This window comes from Cherax quadricarinatus, chromosome 38 (assembly GCF_038502225.1).
Source record: "Cherax quadricarinatus isolate ZL_2023a chromosome 38, ASM3850222v1, whole genome shotgun sequence".
Lineage (NCBI taxonomy): Eukaryota > Metazoa > Arthropoda > Malacostraca > Decapoda > Parastacidae > Cherax > Cherax quadricarinatus.
The window spans coordinates 12,672,584-12,690,525 of record NC_091329.1 but is presented as its reverse complement, the minus strand read 5'-3'; the positions used below and the strand labels follow the sequence as shown (position 1 = coordinate 12,690,525).

The 17,942-nt window shown below is 40.9% G+C and overlaps 1 protein-coding gene across 1 annotated transcript in view; it reads right to left on the bottom strand.

The window, feature by feature from the left end:
• LOC128692865 (uncharacterized) overlaps window positions 1–17,942 on the bottom strand; it is a 194,851-nt gene that overhangs the window by 39,321 nt on the left and 137,588 nt on the right. The window contains exon 7 of the mRNA XM_070091949.1: window positions 17,755–17,898. Within this exon, the coding sequence (XP_069948050.1) occupies window positions 17,755–17,898 (144 nt within the window). The remainder of the gene's footprint in view (window positions 1–17,754; window positions 17,899–17,942) is intronic.

Below are 17,942 nucleotides of genomic sequence, written 5' to 3'. Positions count from 1 at the left end.
TTAACTTGGGTTGGATTAGGTTACGTAACCTATGGAAAGGTATATTTCACGGCGAGAAAATACAAAAATCGGCTTAAATACGTCTGGCTACGAGGTGGCCGAAGAAAAATAGGGAAAGCCGAATTGTTAATGTTGTGTATCTCTTGTTTGCAAGGATGGTGTGGTATGTTGCACCCTGCAGCACGCAACACTCCACGGAGGAATCTTTCACTGCAGGACGTGTCGATACTCGGCGTCAGCAAATTTGTTCATCAATGTTCTTATATTCTCTAGGAATTTTCCCTAAAGGGCCTGGGGGAATTTTCCCTGACGCGCTCAGGGAATTTATTCCTAATGCCTTCGTTAATAAACAGACGAAGACATCCTCAGAAAAAATATATCTTTTGCGATAGTAAAAAAATACTCACGGCTGCTGGACAGTCTATTATTATTATTGTTAGATGGAATCATAGCTTAGTCTGTGTAACTGTATTATCGCCAAGAGAGACAGAGAAACAGACACACACATAGAGAGACTAACAGAGAGATATTGTAATATCTCACTAACAACAAGCAACTAACCCCCAGACACCACAATTTAAAGTTTGGGCGAGACTTGCAGCTTGGTTCATCATTTACCTTTCTTAATTATCAAAAAGATTTCTGAGTTATAAATGACCAACCATTACTATAATTTTTGTGGGAAAAAAGAAACACAACGATAATAATGATGGTAATGAGGGCAGGATTGATAGTGATGATGATAATGATAATGATGATGGTAGTGATGATGATAATGATGTTGACAATGGTGATGATGATAGGGATGATAATGATAATTATCGTAGGGGAGTGGTGATGATTATGATAACGAGGATGATGAATGTTGTGGTAGTGATGATTAAAATAATGGTGAAGATCGTGATGACGATGATGATACTAATATGACCAAAATATTACTACTACTACTACTAATATTAATAATAATAATAATAATAATAATAATAATAATAATAATAATAATAATATAATATGATAATAATAATAATAATAATAATAATAATAATAATAATAATAATAATAATAATAATAATAATATAATATGATAATAACAATAATAATAATAACAATAATAATATAATATAATAATAATAATAATAATAATAATAATAATAATAATAATAAATATTAAAATAAAATTATTATTAACCTAAACCAGGTCTTGGACCTGAGGTTGAAGAAGGAATTACCTAAGAGTAATGTGGTCACATATCAGTGGCGTTCAGAATTTACGTAGAGATAGTTCACTATGCATGGCTGAGTGGGCACAATGAAGTCACCAGTTACACTTCGAAGCCAGCAGATGGAACCAGTGGAGGGCAGTGCAGTTATAGCCATAGTTTTCGGCACGTCTATATGGCTGACAAAATAGCCATATTCTGGTACCTGCATATTGATCTAAAATACACGTTTCTCTCTACGACTTACCGTAGTTGAATTAGTTATAGAGGCTAAATTAAGGATATTCAAGCCATGTTTCAAAATCTTATGGCTAACTCGAGGAAACTCAGCCATCACTTTTTCTTTATAGGTTTGTGAAGCAATCAAGCCATAGCTTTCTCACTCCTGCTAACTTTCCATAATAAATTCCCACTGCTGAGATTTCAATCCCCACTTTTTTTTCCTAATACGAACTCCAACTCTTACTCCCACCTTGTGCTTTTCTTTCTCCTCCTCCATAGCCTCTTCCATTCTCTCTCTCTCTCTCTCTCTCTCTCTCTCTCTCTCTCTCTCTCTCTCTCTCTCTCTCTCTCTCTCTCTCTCTCTCTCTCTCTCTCTCTCTCTCTCTCTCTCTCTCTCGCTCGCTCGCTAGCTTTCCTCCCTGCATTAGCATAATTGCCAACCACTCGACACCAGTTCCTCGTCAGAGCGGCAAAATATGCATCGCGGACTTGCTGGGCTGATGGGGATACATCATCATCCTCCCTCGAGGCCCAACTCCGTGCCAATACTTCCCCCAAGTTCGGTGATAAAATCCTCGTGTAGCCCCTCACCGTGGGGGGCCAGCAAAGGCAGGCAAGGAAAAACAGGAACTCCTGTCATGGTGGTTTCTGTTAGGTGATTGTGGCTCTCACAACAGCAGGCCTGATACATGGTAAGAGCCAATTCTCATAGACTCATACATATACTACAAAGACTCACCGAACTCATGGCAAACCAGATGTAAAGCGCTGATGGTTTCAGGTATTGACTTGCCATGGGTTCTAATTCTCCATTCAGTGAGTTGTTCACAGTCGTGTCATTACAATTTTTTGAGTTAAGAAGATTATTGCTTTGGGGGCCCTAGGACATTAGCTAGCGTTTATTAATTATTACTAGGACAGTAAGTAACTTACGGTCAATATTTCTAGGACACTCTAACTTGGAATCAATATCACTTGGATATTAACTAGCTTATGGTCAACGGCATTAAGGCATTAACTAGCTTGCGGTCAACGACACTAAGACATTGACTAGAATGTGATCAATAGCGCTAAAGGAATAACTAGCTTGTAGTCAACTACATTAAAACAATATATTTGCAGTGATGGGTTGGCCTAGTGGCCTTTTAGAGAACTAGAGCAAGTGGCCTAGTGGCCTTTTAGAGAACTAGAGCAAGTGGCCTAGTGGCCTTTTAGAGAACTAGAGCAAGTGACCTAGTGGCCTTTCAGGGAACTAGAGCAAGTCTAAAGCGGATGTCAGAATGCAGAAAAACTTTGCAAAGATGTTGACAAGTCTTGAGAAGACCGGGACAAAACTTACAAAGATGTTGACAAACCTTGCAAATATGTTGATAAAGTTTGCTAGGCTGTAAGTAACTTCTGGGGAAGAGGAGGAACATGATCGTCGATTTTATGCTGAGGTTCACATGTAGTTTGATCTCCGCCCAAGTTTGACCTCTAGAGGAGGTTGTCCTGTACACAAGATTCATGGGGGAGGTCAGCCTCGTCAGAAAGGTTAGCCTTCAGACGAGGTTTACAAGAAGGGAACCTGCAGCTGTGGGTTTGACGTCGGTCGAACTATACCTGAGGTCGACCTGAAGCTGCGGCCTTAAAAATGGTAGACCTGCAGCTGAAGGCTTCAAGAAGGTTGACCTGCAGCTGAGGTCTTAAAGGAGGTCAACCTGCAGCTACGGCCTTGAAGATGACCGACCTGCAGCAGAGGCCTTCAAGAGGGTCCACCTGTAGCTAAAGCCTTCAAAAGGGTCGACCTGCAGCGAGAATGGAGGTCGAGAAGTAAGACTAAGACTGGAATCCTGGGTCTTAACTTAAGGTCCCACAGGAAACTTGACTTCAAACTTTAATTATTTGTTTCCACTGTAATAACTCCTGTAGAGAGAGAGAAAGAGAGAGAGAGAGAGAGAGAGAGAGAGAGAGAGAGAGAGAGAGAGAGAGAGAGAGAGAGAGAGAGAGAGAGAGAGAGAGAGAGAGAGAGAGAGAGACAGATAGATAGATTGATAAATAGATAGATAAATAGATAGATAAATAGATAGATAAATAGATAGATAGATAGACAGATAGATATACATATAGATAGATAGATAGATAGATAGAGATAGATAGATAGATAGATAGAGAGAGAGAGAGAGAGAGAGAGAGAGAGAGAGAGAGAGAGAGAGAGAGAGAGAGAGAGAGAGAGAGAGAGAATTTTTACGTGCAGAAAGCATATTTTAATAATAAACACGTATGTTTAATCACTAAAAGGTCAGTTATAAATCGTGTGCGATACGTTTGGCAGCGCAGTGCCTTGATGAACCTAGCAAATGTAAAAAATTACACGTAATTTATATCAAGACGTTGACAATGATAAATTACTGTAGAAAATGTTGAGGGACTGATCACCATCCATTAAGACTGAGGGACTGATCACCATCCATTATGACTGAGGGACTGATCACCATCCATTATGACTGAGGGACTGATCACCATCCATTATGACTGAGTGACTGATCACCATCCATTATGACTGAGGGACTGTTCACCATCCATTATGACTGAGGGACTGATCACCATCCATTAAGACTGAGGGACTGATCACCATCCATTATGACTGAGGGACTGATCACCATCCATTAAGACTGAGTGACTGATCACCATCCATTAAGACTGAGGGACTGATCACCATCCATTAAGACTGAGTGACTGATCACCATCCATTATGACTGAGTGACTGATCACCATCCATTATGACTGAGGGACTGATCACCATCCATTAAGACTGAGGGACTGATCACCATCCATTATGACTGAGGGACTGATCACCATCCATTAAGACTGAGTGACTGATCACCATCCATTAAGACTGAGGGACTGATCACCATCCATTAAGACTGAGGGACTGATCACCATCCATTATGACTGAGGGACTGATCACCATCCATTAAGACTGAGTGACTGATCACCATCCATTAAGACTGAGGGACTGATCACAATCCATTATGACTGAGAGACTGATCACCATCCATTAAGACTGAGTGACTGATCACCATCCATTATGACTGAGTGACTGATCACCATCCATTAAGACTGAGAGACTGATCACCATCCATTAAGACTGAGTGACTGATCACCATCCATTAAGACTGAGGGACTGATCACCATCCATTTTGACTGAGAGACTGATCACCATCCATTAAGACTGAGTGACTGATCACCATCCATTAAGACTGAGGGACTGATCACCATCCATTATGACTGAGGGACTGATCACCATCCATTAAGACTGAGGGACTGATCACCATCCATTATGACTGAGGGACTGATCACCATCCATTATGACTGAGGGACTGATCACCATCCATTATGACTGAGTGACTGATCACCATCCATTATGACTGAGTGACTGATCACCATCCATTATGACTGAGTGACTGATCACCATCCATTATGACTGAGTGACTGATCGCCATCCATTATGACTGAGGGACTGATCACCATCCATTATGACTGAGGGACTGATCACCATCCATTATGACTGAGGGACTGATCACCATCCATTATGACTGAGTGACTGATCACCATCCATTATGACTGAGGGACTGATCACCATCCATTATGACTGAGGGACTGATCACCATCCATTAAGACTGAGGGACCGATCACCATCCATTATGACTGAGTGACTGATCACCATCCATTATGACTGAGTGACTGATCACCATCCATTATGACTGAGGGACTGATCACCATCCATTATGACTGAGGGACTGATCACCATCCATTAAGACTGAGGGACTGATCACCATCCATTATGACTGAGGGACTGATCACCATCCATTATGACTGAGTGACTGATCACCATCCATTATGACTGAGTGACTGATCACCATCCATTAAGACTGAGGGACCGATCACCATCCATTATGACTGAGTGACTGATCACCATCCATTATGACTGAGTGACTGATCACCATCCATTATGACTGAGTGACTGATCACCATCCATTAAGACTGAGGGACCGATCACCATCCATTATGACTGAGTGACTGATCACCATCCATTATGACTGAGGGACTGATCACCATCCATTAAGACTGAGGGACCGATCACCATCCATTATGACTGAGTGACTGATCACCATCCATTATGACTGAGTGACTGATCACCATCCATTATGACTGAGTGACTGATCACCATCCATTATGACTGAGTGACTGATCACCATCCATTATGACTGAGGGACTGATCACCATCCATTATGACTGAGGGACTGATCACCATCCATTAAGACTGAGGGACTAATCACCATCCATTAAGACTGAGTGACTGATCACCATCCATTATGACTGAGGGACTGATCACCATCCATCATGACTGAGTGACTGATCACCATCCATTAAGACTGAGGGACCGATCACCATCCATTATGACTGAGGGACTGATCACCATCCATTAAGACTGAGGGACCGATCACCATCCATTATGACTGAGGGACTGATCACCATCCATTATGACTGAGGGACTGATCACCATCCATTAAGACTGAGGGACTGATCACCATCCATTAAGACTGAGGGACTGATCACCATCCATGAAGACTGAGGGACTGATCACCATCCATTAAGACTGAGGGACTGATCACCATCCATTATGACTGAGGGACTGATCACCATCCATTAAGACTGAGGGACTGATCAACATCCATTAAGACTGAGGGACTGATCATCATCCATTAAGACTGAGAGACTGATCACCATCCATTATGACTGAGGGACTGATCACCATACATTATGACTGAGGGACTGATCACCATCCATTACGACTGAGGGACTGATCACCATCCATTAAGACTGAGGGACTGATCACCATCCATTAAGACTGAGGGACTGATCACTATCCATTAAGACTGAGAGACTGATCACCATCCATTAAGACTGAGGGACTGATCGCCATCCATTAAGACTGAGAGACTGATCACCATCCATTAAGACTGAGGGACTGATCACCATCCATTAAGACTGAGAGACTGATCACCATCCATTAAGACTGAGGGACTGACCAACACCTATCAAGGCTAAGAGACAGACCAAGTTCTATGAAGTCAGATGATCTAATGACCTGATAATTACCTCTCCATTTTTTCTACTGTCTCTCTTGCTATAATCACGTGTATTCGAATGAAAAAACCTGCTACTCAGGCGAAATATTTCGACAATAAAAATACCTAAATGATCTTACAAGAATGAAACAATAGGTACGAAGCCTTGGCTGCGCCTGGCAAACACCAAGTCTCTAGACTTCACCAGTCTCCTCCAGAACCTTAATGACGAACTTCACCCCAAAGGGGATTACACTCTGAATCAGCATACCCTGATCGTCGCCAATCAGTGTGTTTGAGACTTAGGGGGATTACCACACTAGACTTAGTGCCTCACTGGTTGATGGGGACCACCACCCACCCTACCTTCATTATTCTTATATTTATAGAGAAGAGAGCGGTAGACCCCAAGGGGTCAATCAACGCGAATGGTGTTTACATTTGAACGGTTCCTGTTGTCGAGCAGCAACTACGCTGTCAGACCAGTTACGACAGTTTTTCTTTTAATCTCCATAAATGGGGGAGGGAGGGGGGGGTAAACAAACGCTTTCAAAGGCTCATATAAATTAATCAAACTTAATCTATGATTATGAAAATGGAATTTGTATGTTGGAAACGAACGTTTAATAACTGACTCTGTGTATTACGCAAGACAGTGAAACTACTAACAAGAAGACACGTTTTATATAGAAATGTTAACATTAACTCCATGTAAAGATTAACATTAATTTCACTGAATAATTCTTCTGATAACTGGATTCTTGGCTAGTGTCCCACATTTGTTGGCTAGATGGGTTAAAAGCGCCATTAAACCTGCTTATAACCTGTTTACCATCATTCTCAATATAAAGATTAAAGTAAACTCTATGTGTATATATACCGAGATAAATGCGTCTCCACTTGCACACATATACTGTTGTCCTCGGCACATATTCATCAGGTACGATATTCATTTCAGAAGACATTCAATGTTAAACCCAGACTGCATTTATAAATTATGTTAATTCATATAAAATGCATATTAATTAATTCGAAAGTCCATCTTCTGTTCTTGAGAATTTGTGAGTAACAAAATGAATAATTTTCTGACTGAATAATATCAATTGACTTGCTACATTGTAACTATTATTATTATTATTATTATTATTATTATTATTTAGGAGCAATTCAGGGAACTGGAGCACAGATCCAATTTCCTAGATCAAGAGCCCCTCACCAGTGTCAAGGAACCTCCCTTGAGGGGCTACATTGCAATTATGTAATAGTTGGGTACCTCTGTCTCCGAGAAAATTCGCTCGCACAGTAAGCTTCTTCAGTCGACTACAGACTATGTATGGAGTGAGCATAAGCAGTGGTGAGGCAAAGGTTATGTGATCAGTCCATCAGTGTTGCAGTAGTGGTGCTGAGCCGGTGGAACACTCAGATTGGAAAAGTGTTCGGTTCCATAGTCTTAAACAGTGTGTTCAAGTCTATGGAGTTGAGCACTTCTCCTTGTATATATAGTATATACACTCCTCAGGTGGAAGGTGTACCTACTCGCGAAAAAAAAACATAATTAGGTGTCGCGTGTATTGTTTTGTTAAGACTAATTAGTAGCGATAATTAAGTCTTAACACCTGAGGCGTTGATTCACTTGATCTTATTACGTCTAATGACGGTGTTGTCCACTCTCACTACAATAATGGCATCCTGCTGCGTCTCCGTCAGGTACTTCTCAACAGTCTCTCCATCTCTTCGTTTTGAAATTCCTATTTCCGAAGAATGAAAAGTAGAAAAACATATCTTTAATAGCTTCACAACTAGCAGACAAATTGAAAATGTAAACTAGCCAATCTTTCCCTGCACTAATAGACACTAACGACATAATATTCACCCAGCAACGCTGTTCCTATTTTTTTTTTGTGTCTGACACTTGTTTATGGGATAGTTTACGCTGGTACACGTATAGTACTGATGTATAAGCTGAGAAATTACTGATTAATTGCCAGCAACGGTATTATGGGCAGCCTTGGAGCAATTGCAAAACTGAAAATCAATTATAATTTCAATTACTGTTACAGATTTTCAATTATATTTACAAATACTTGATCAGAAAAATAACGGATTACAATTGCCCTTTTAATTACTTTGATATTTTGTATTAAATTATTTTTTCCCATTACTTTAAATTTTACCACAAATTTTAGCAAGAAGGGATTTATCATTCATTTTATAACTTATTCAAAACGTTATCGAGTTAGAATTGTTCACGAAACTCGTGAATTCCGAACCAGTGGCTTAATCTATTCAAAAGTAAACTTTGCCCCTAACGTCTACATCATTTTTTAAAGGTTACTCATTAAAATCATAAAAGATAACTCATGTTTTTTTTCCCCACGATACAACGCACTCATTCGTCAACAAGTGTTGACTCTGACTGAGGAACGAGACATTCAGTAGTACAATTATTGGTCTATGCCGACCTAACAAGCTTTATCCAATTAGGTATATATCTGTATATCATAGGAATGTCAGCATGGGCCACCACTGTGACTACAAATGCTGTTTTTTTTATAGACGACTCCCACGCAAGCATGGCTGTGCTCTGGGTTCGAGTCCCACCTTTTCTGTGATTTCTTTCATATTATGATTTCGTGAATCTGCGAGACTCACGTCTTAATGTACAATTGTGTACCATCTGACGTATAATTACTTTCATTGTGTCATTATGCCATCATAGTGCTCCAGTTTTATGCTGTAATTTAAGTAGGTATAAATTTAACAACAGTCAATTTTAATTATTATTTAATTTATACGTTAAATTGTAACTACCATCATAATTACTATTTTTTAATTAATTACATTCAGCTTCAATTACAATTACTTTCAGCCTGATTGTGGGTTAAATGTAAATGAGAAGCGTGTGACCATTGTCACCTAACAGCGTCTTTCAGCGGCTCATATCAACTCTTCCAGCATATATAACCTCTCAGTAGGTGACACGAGAGATTTACATTCAGTTGCATTTTGCAGCGAGCAATACAGAAGTAGGTTCATTCCGTGAAGTGTTAATCTCTCTAATAGACTCCCTGACGACTCATTCAATGGCCTTTCACTGGAGACTTTTAAATACGAAGTCAATAGTTTCCGGTGTATATGTGTCGTATTGCTGGAAATGTTTTATTGGTAACGCCTTACGTTAAATATATTTGAAGATGTTATTTTTATTTATTTTGCTCGGATTTAATTCAAGGTAGTACATCATGGTACTATGGGATATCTGAGTACAACTACGGGGTACCTGAGTACAACTTGGTCTATCAGATCAAGGTTACTCGACAAGCAATTTCCAAGCCAACATTTGTGTTATCTTCTACACAAAACTTTTCCTGGAACGAAATCGCTATATTAGAGGTAAGTAAGCACGTTCTTTCTTCCCTTCCGATGTTCTTTTCTGCCTTGTTTTGCACTGTTTCCCACACCTTCCTCTCTCCTTCCACTCTGTTCCATACGTTTCTCTTTCCTTTCACATTGTTCCTCACGTTCCTCTATCCATTCTCACTTTTTCACACGTTTCTGTCTTCTTTCACACTGTTTCTCATGTTTCATTTTCCTTCCGCACTGACGAATGAGTTCCAGAAATGTTCTCAAGACAGAAAAAAAAAAAATAAATAAGAAAATCCACTAAAAAAATTGTACAAATATGGGTGAGGAAAAAGACTCGGCAAAATTCTTTTTCGCAGTGTTCCAGAAATCAGAGAATGTCTCCAATGAGCAAGAACAGCTTAATGGATCCATATTGTGCTCTCCCTGACAAAAGAAAAAAAATATACGAACGCGAAATCAGAATCCGGGAGGAAGACACTACAAAATTTTCCTTTGCATTACTCGGAAAATAGGGAAGAGAGAGAGAAAGAGAGAGAGAGAAAGAGAGAGAGAGAGAGAGAGAGAGAGAGAGAGAGAGAGAGAGAGAGAGAGAGAGAGAGAGAGAGAGAGAGAGAGAGAGACATACAGATAGACAGAAGTTAGATCTTTGAGAACTAGAGCAGCAGTATGGGGTGGCTTAGTAACCCAGATACTCACAGATAGGAGCTTCGTTGGTCTCCCGAGAAATGAGCTCTATCCAGAGAGGGCTTTGGTAGATCTTTCCGAAAGAGTGATTCCTTACAGAGAAGGTCTTGGTAGGTTTCGGTGAGTCAGCCTAGAGATAAGGTCCCAGAGAGTAGGATCCCCAGAGAGTGAGGGTCCCCATATCATAGGATCCCCAGAGAGTGAAGGTCCCCATATTATAGGATTCCCAGAGAGTGAAGGTCCCCATATCATAGGATCCCCAGAGAGTGAGGGTCCCCAGACCGTAGGTTTCCTTAGAGAGCAGGACCAGCAGAATGGAGTAACTTGGAATTTCCCCCAGAAATAGTAGGTCCCCCAGAGAGGGTCTTGGTGTGACATCGTGAACACGCTTACCAGGAACTTGCATCACAGCGTTTAGTCTCACTCATGCTGCCAGAATTGTGATTTATACTTAATGGTTAGAGTCTCCCCACGAAGAGAGAGAGAGAGAGAGAGAGAGAGAGAGAGAGAGAGAGAGAGAGAGAGAGAGAGAGAGAGAGAGAGAGAGAGAGAGAGAGAGAGAGAGAGAGAGAGAGAGAGAGAGAGAGAGAGAGAGAATAATAACAATTATAGAGGTATATGCTAGAAAATTATTAGAGAAACAGAACATTTGTTATCCTTTGGAAATAAAAGTTGTTTATAACTCGTCATAAGACGTACTCCGTGTGTATCAAGACCTGAGATACGAGGCTGTTACTGCTGAAAACTCGCAGCACGTAGTACGAGTCAAAGCTTGGCTGATCAGGAACTGCCTTAAGAAATTTATCCAGTTTCCTCTCGAAGACAACCAAGGGTTTATTTATGTATTATTTGAGGCTGTTGAAAAGTCTTCATCTTCTGTAACTTATCACATTATTTCTTAGTTCACTCATCGCACCCCTGATATTAATTTTTTTTGCCCATCTGTCAAGCCTCTAGCTTTAATAGTGAGTGATTTCTGCGGGGAGGTTAGGTATCAGTCTCTCTAGGATTTTACAGGAGTAAATTATTATGTATCTTTCTCGCCTGAGTTCCATGTAGTACAGGTAGAGGGGATTCAAACGTGTCTAGTAATTTAGATTCTTTATACGTGCAGTGAAGGTTCACTGAACCTTCTCTAGCTCTGCCCTTTCCCCCGTCTGAAAAGGAAGGGGCTGTGAGTGCCTAAGAATATTTCAGCCTATAGAGATCAAATGATTTAAAGAGGAACATCAGTGGCTTGGGTCTCGTTACCTTTCCTTTCATATTCGTCTTGGTGTTCATATCTTGGTGTTGTTATCTTGGTGTTATCTTGGTGTTGTTATCTTGGTGTTGTTATCTTGGTGTTATCTTGGTGTTGTTATCTTGGTGTTGTTATCTTGGTGTTGTTATCTTGGTGTTGTTATTTTGGTGTTGTTATCTTGGTGTTGTTATCTTGGTGTTGTTATCTTGGTGTTGTTATCTTGGTGTTGTTATTTTGGTGTTGTTATCTTGGTGTTGTTATCTTGGTGTTGTTATCTTGGTGTTGTTATCTTGGTGTTGTTATCTTGGTGTTGTTATTTTGGTGTTGTTATCTTGGTGTTGTTATCTTGGTGTTGTTATCTTGGTGTTGTTATCTTGGTGTTGTTATCTTGGTGTTGTTATCTTGGTGTTGTTATCTTGGTGTTGTTATCTTGGTGTTGTTATCTTGGTGTTGTTATCTTGGTGTTGTTATCTTGGTGTTCATATCTTGGTGTTGTTATCTTGGTGTTGTTATCTTGGTGTTGTTATCTTGGTGTTGTTATCTTGGTGTTGTTATCTTGGTGTTATCTTGGTGTTGTTATCTTGGTGTTGTTATCTTGTTGTTATCTTGGTGTTGTTATCTTGGTGTTGTTATCTTTGTGTTGTTATCTTGGTGTTGTTATCTTGGTGTTGTTATCTTGGTGTTGTTATCTTGGTGTTGCTATCTTGGTGTTGTTATCTTGGTGTTATCTTGGTGTTGTTATCTTGGTGTTGTTATCTTGGTGTTGTTATCTTGGTGTTGTTATCTTGGTGTTATCTTGGTGTTGTTATCTTGGTGTTGTTATCTTGGTGTTATCTTGGTGTTGTTATCTTGGTGTTATCTTGGTGTTGTTATCTTGGTGTTGTTATCTTGGTGTTGTTATATTGGTGTTGTTATCTTGGTGTTGTTATCTTGGTGTTATCTTGGTGTTGTTATCTTGGTGTTGTTATCTTGGTGTTGTTATCTTGGTGTTGTTATCTTGGTGTTGTTATCTTGGTGTTGTTATCTTGGTGTTGTTATCTTGGTGTTGTTATCTTGGTGTTATCTTGGAAAGTTAGATCCTGCAGCATTATCGCACTTCAGTCTTTCTCGTTATTTTTTCAGTGGTTAGAGTTAGTTTTATACTCCGTTATAATTTTTATTTCCTATTTTTTCCATAATGGAGCATCTGAAATTTATTCTCATTAAACATCACATTGGTTTCATTGTCCCATTGGAAGACTTGGTTTGCATCTGCATAGAAATTTGCAGTGTCCTTAATGGATGTAACTCTCATGCAAATTTTAATATTTTTTGCTAAGGATGATGTGGTGCAATTGTTTATGCCCCATCCTAAGTCAGATATAAGAATAAGGAAAATAACAGAGGAAAGTATCGTGCCTTGTGGAACAGAGCTTTTCACTGTGGCAGCCTCCGTCTTAGTTCTTTTTAATATCATTCTTTTCGTTCTGTTTGCTAGAAACTTAAAAATCCACATGCCCACTTTTCCAGCTATTCCGTTTGCATGTATTTTGGGCGCTATTACAACCTGATCGCACTTGTCGAAGGCATTTGCAAATTCAATGTGCACCACATTTGCATTTTGTTTTCTAGTGCATTTAAGACCATGGTGTAATGATCCAATAGTTAGGAAAGTCAGGAGCGGCCTGCTGTAATTGTTGTGAATCCATGTTATTAGTTAATAGTTGTTTGTTATTGTTTTGTTGCCACTATTTTGGAGTGTTAAATGTTGCAAGGTAAATCACTCTCCAGTCAACCCACAACAACATTAATGGTATATAATACCGACAAGACTACAGTGGTAAACACCAGCATCTATACCGAGTGACGGATTACCTAGTCTTCTACTGTCTCCAGTTTCAACACCTTCAAATAACCTCTGCACTGATTTGATAAAAATCAATGGCTGGAGAATCATCTTCATAATAAAGATACCCAGGTGTTGAACATGTGACTTATTCATCATCGGATGTTGGGTGACCCCCGTGTCACCTTCACCTTCACCGTGTCACCTTCACCATTACCGTGTCACCTTTTCCATAGAATATTTAACGATATGTTAGGGATTTCTTGCAGTTCTTGATAACTATGGAGTTCCACGAGTTTGGTCCTAAGATAGAGTCCTAGTATACAGTGGGTTCTCGAAGTCGAGTGAGTATATCGAAAATTTTAAAGACGTTGAGTCTCATTTATGAAAAATTCATTCGAATTATCAACCGAATGAATAACAGCTCGCTGAACGAAGAATCATATTGAGACGTCAGTATTTCTTTGCTGGTATCAATGCAGGCTCAATCTTATTGAAGCCAGAGATCGATACTGGATGTGGTTTTTGCTCTGGATTTTGCATATGATAAGAAGTGTTTTGATTTTTTTTTCATTTCATTGATAGCTTTTAGTCCTTTTGACTCTCCTGCACTCTGCATGATTCATTCAATTTCAGATCAGTATCTTTATTTCTCTAGCCGTTACTTCCTTCTGCACTTCAGAAACTCTGGCTCATTTTTGAAGTTTGGTTATTCTTCGTCTTCTCCTGTAGAAGGAGCGCCTCTATCTTTCTAGCTTGCATATTCTCTTCTTTTCCTTAGTGGTAAGTGATTTGAGCATACTTTTAGTGCGTCATATTTAATTATCTCGTGACACTGGTGCGGATCCATGTTACTCAATAAATCTTCCTAGCATATTTCATTAAATAAATGATTTATTTAATCCCAGTTATGTTCCTATTCTTATATTTCGTACCAGATCATTATTATTCGTGAATATAAGATCAATGACATTTTCTAGTCTTGTAGGCTCCACTGTTTCCTGGTTCTAGGTAAATTTGTTAGAGTTTTAATTATTCATTTATGTGAGACTGTTCATCTAAGCTATCTTCTGATATTAAATATTCTATTATAGTTAATATTCAGATATTTATCTCAGTAATTTTATAGGTTTTTATTATAAGTAAGATATTAGTATCTATTAATTTCCTTTGTGATTGCTGCACAGTGTTTTCTCTTTATTTTTCACTCTTAATCTCCTCCTACTGTCTCTCTCTTAACCTCAGTGAGACAGGTTATATGTCTCAGAGAATATATGATTAGAGTTTACTTTAATACTTATCTTAGGGATTAATTCTGGTGGTAGAAAGGCTACATGCAGCCTTAATGGCCATCCTGTAGTAGACAGGCTTTAAACCCTATTAACCAATCAACCAACCTTAATCTAATCTCTTCACCTCTCTCTCTTTCTCTCTCCTGCACTAACACTTGCTGCCTTTCTCTGCTGCACTAACACTTGCTGCCTTTCTCTCCTGCACTAACACTTGCTGCCTTTCTCTCCTGCACTAACACTTGCTGCCTTTCTCTGCTGCACTAACACTTGCTGCCTTTCTCTGCTGCACTAACACTTGCTGCCTTTCTCTCCTGCACTAACACTTGCTGCCTTTCTCTGCTGCACTAACACTTGCTGCCTTTCTCTGCTGCACTAACACTTGCTGCCTTTCCCTCCTACACTAACACTTGCTGCCTTTCTCTGCTGCACTAACACTTGCTGCCTGTCTCTCCTGCACCAACACTTGCTGCCTGTCTCTCCTGCACCAACACTTGCTGCCTTTCTCTCCTGCTCCAACACTCGCTGTCTCTCTCATTCACACTCCCAGGAGTCAGTAATATCCCCTCAGCACCAAGAACATTACCCCTCTTACCACCACCTCCCCTCTTACTCTCTCCCCTCTTAATGTTTCTCTTTTTACTGCTTCCCTTCTTCGTCCCTCCATCAGTCCTACCTCCCTTCCTTTCTCTCTTACTCCCTCCCATTTCCCCCTCAATAGCTCTCTTTCTTCCCTTCCCTCCTCTTAACAGCTTTCTCTTCCTGTTCCTTTTTTCTTACCTAAACACTTTCATTTCCTCTTCTTATCAGTCCTTTCTCTTCATTCCCGTTAGAGATTTTTTTTTTTTGTATATTCTCCCCCTTATAATCACCTTCCTTCATTCTATCTCCTGTTTCCCACTTCTCTCTGCCATCCTTTCTCCTATTCTTCCAAGTTTTTCATATTCTTTATTTCTCCTAGCTCTTCTCCAGACTCTTCGCTATTCTCTCTACTATCTACGGTGTTATAGCTTTCCCTGCTGTCTTCTCTCTCTGCTGTTTTGACCTCCCTATTCTTCCCGTTTCCCAAATCATCTACTTTCCTGTTCCTGGTCTCTTTGCTCTTACTCCTCTTCCTGCTCTTCCTCCTCTTCCTGCTCTTCCTCCTCTTACTGCTCTTCCTCCTCTTCCTGCTCTTCTAGCACCTCTTCCTTGCCTTGCTTCAAATTAGAGTCCACGAGGGAAGCATCAAGACAACACAATGTTGCGAGGTTCCTGTGTGTGTATATGTGTGTGTGTTTGTGTGTGTGTGTTTGTGTGTGTGTGTGTGTGTGTGTGTGTGTGTGTGTGTGTGTGTGTGTGTGTGTGTGTGTGTGTGTTGTGTGTGTGTGTGTGTGTGTGTGTGTGTGTGTGTGTGTGTGTGTGTGTGTGTGTGTGTTTGTGTGTGTGTGTGTGTGTGTGTGTGTGTGTGTGTGTGTGTGTGTGTGTGTGTGTGTGTGTGTGTGTGTGTGTGTGTGTGTGTGTGTGTGTGTGTGTTGTGTGTGTGTGTGTGTGTGTGATACACAGGTATAAGTCTCTGGTGCCTATCGAAGTAGTCGTCTAGGAGGCGGGGCCAGGAGCTGAATCTCGACCCTCGAAAACATAAATCGATAAGCACACACACACACACACACACACACACACACACACACACACACACACACACGCACGCACGCACACACACACACACACACACACACACACACACACACACACACACACACACACACACACACACACACACACACACACACACACACACACACACACACACACACACACACATACACGGGGTGTGGAACCCACACCTAGCCAAGCACGTAAAGAAACTAGAGAAAGTGCAAAGGTTTGCAACAAGAGTAGTCCCAGAGCTTAGAGGTATGCCCTACGAGGAGAGGTTAAGGGAAATCAACCTGACGACACTGGAGGACAGGAGAGATAGTGGAGACATGATAACGACATACAAAATACTGAGAGGAATTGACAAGGTGGACAAAGACAGGATGTTCCAGACACAGATGAATCACAGGGATGTTAGGAAGTATTTCTTCAGTCACAGAGTAGTCAGGAAGTGGAATAGTTTGGGAAGCTCTGGTGGCCTGGTGGTTAACGCTCTCGCTTCACACGGTGAGGGCCTGGGTTCGATTCCCAGCCAGAGTAGAAACATTGGACGTGTTTCTTTCCACCTGTTGTCTATGTTCCCCATCAGTAAAATGGATACCTGGGTGTTAGTCGACTGGTGTGGGTCGCATCCTGGGACACTGTCCTAAGGAGGCCTGGTCACAGACCGGGCCGCGGGGGCGTTGACCCCCGGAACTCTCTCCAGATAAACTCCAGAAGCGAAGTAGTGGAGGCAGGATCCATACATAGCTTTAAGCAGAGGTATGGTAAAGCTCACGGTACAGGGAGAGTGACAGAGTAGCGACCAGTGAAGAGGCGGGGCCAGGAGCTTGGACTCGACCCCTGCAACCTCAACTAGGCGAGTACAACTAGGTGAGTACACACACACAGACACACAGACAGTCAGACAGACAGACAGACAGACAGACAGACACACACACACACACACACACACACACACACACACACACACACACACACACACACATATACACAGGCACACGAAGTGGTAGAGACAATATTCATTCTTAATTTTAAGAATAGGTATGATAACGCTTACGCAGCCGGGAGAGTGTGAATCCAGTAGAGGACAGAGAAAAGACGAGGCCATGAGCTGAGATTCGACGTCTGTAACCGGAAATAGGTGAGTACTTACCGACAAGCGCCAACATAGAAGAGTTAGAGCCTAGCGTGTTAACGACAGTGCAGCGGTAGTGACCGAAGTCCTCTTGGGTGACGGAGGTGATGACCAAGGTGGATCTGCCAGTCCCCCAGGGCTCCCACGTCTCCAGCGACCCCTCTGTGCAACATACATTTAATGACCTTAATAGGTGAAGGGAAAGG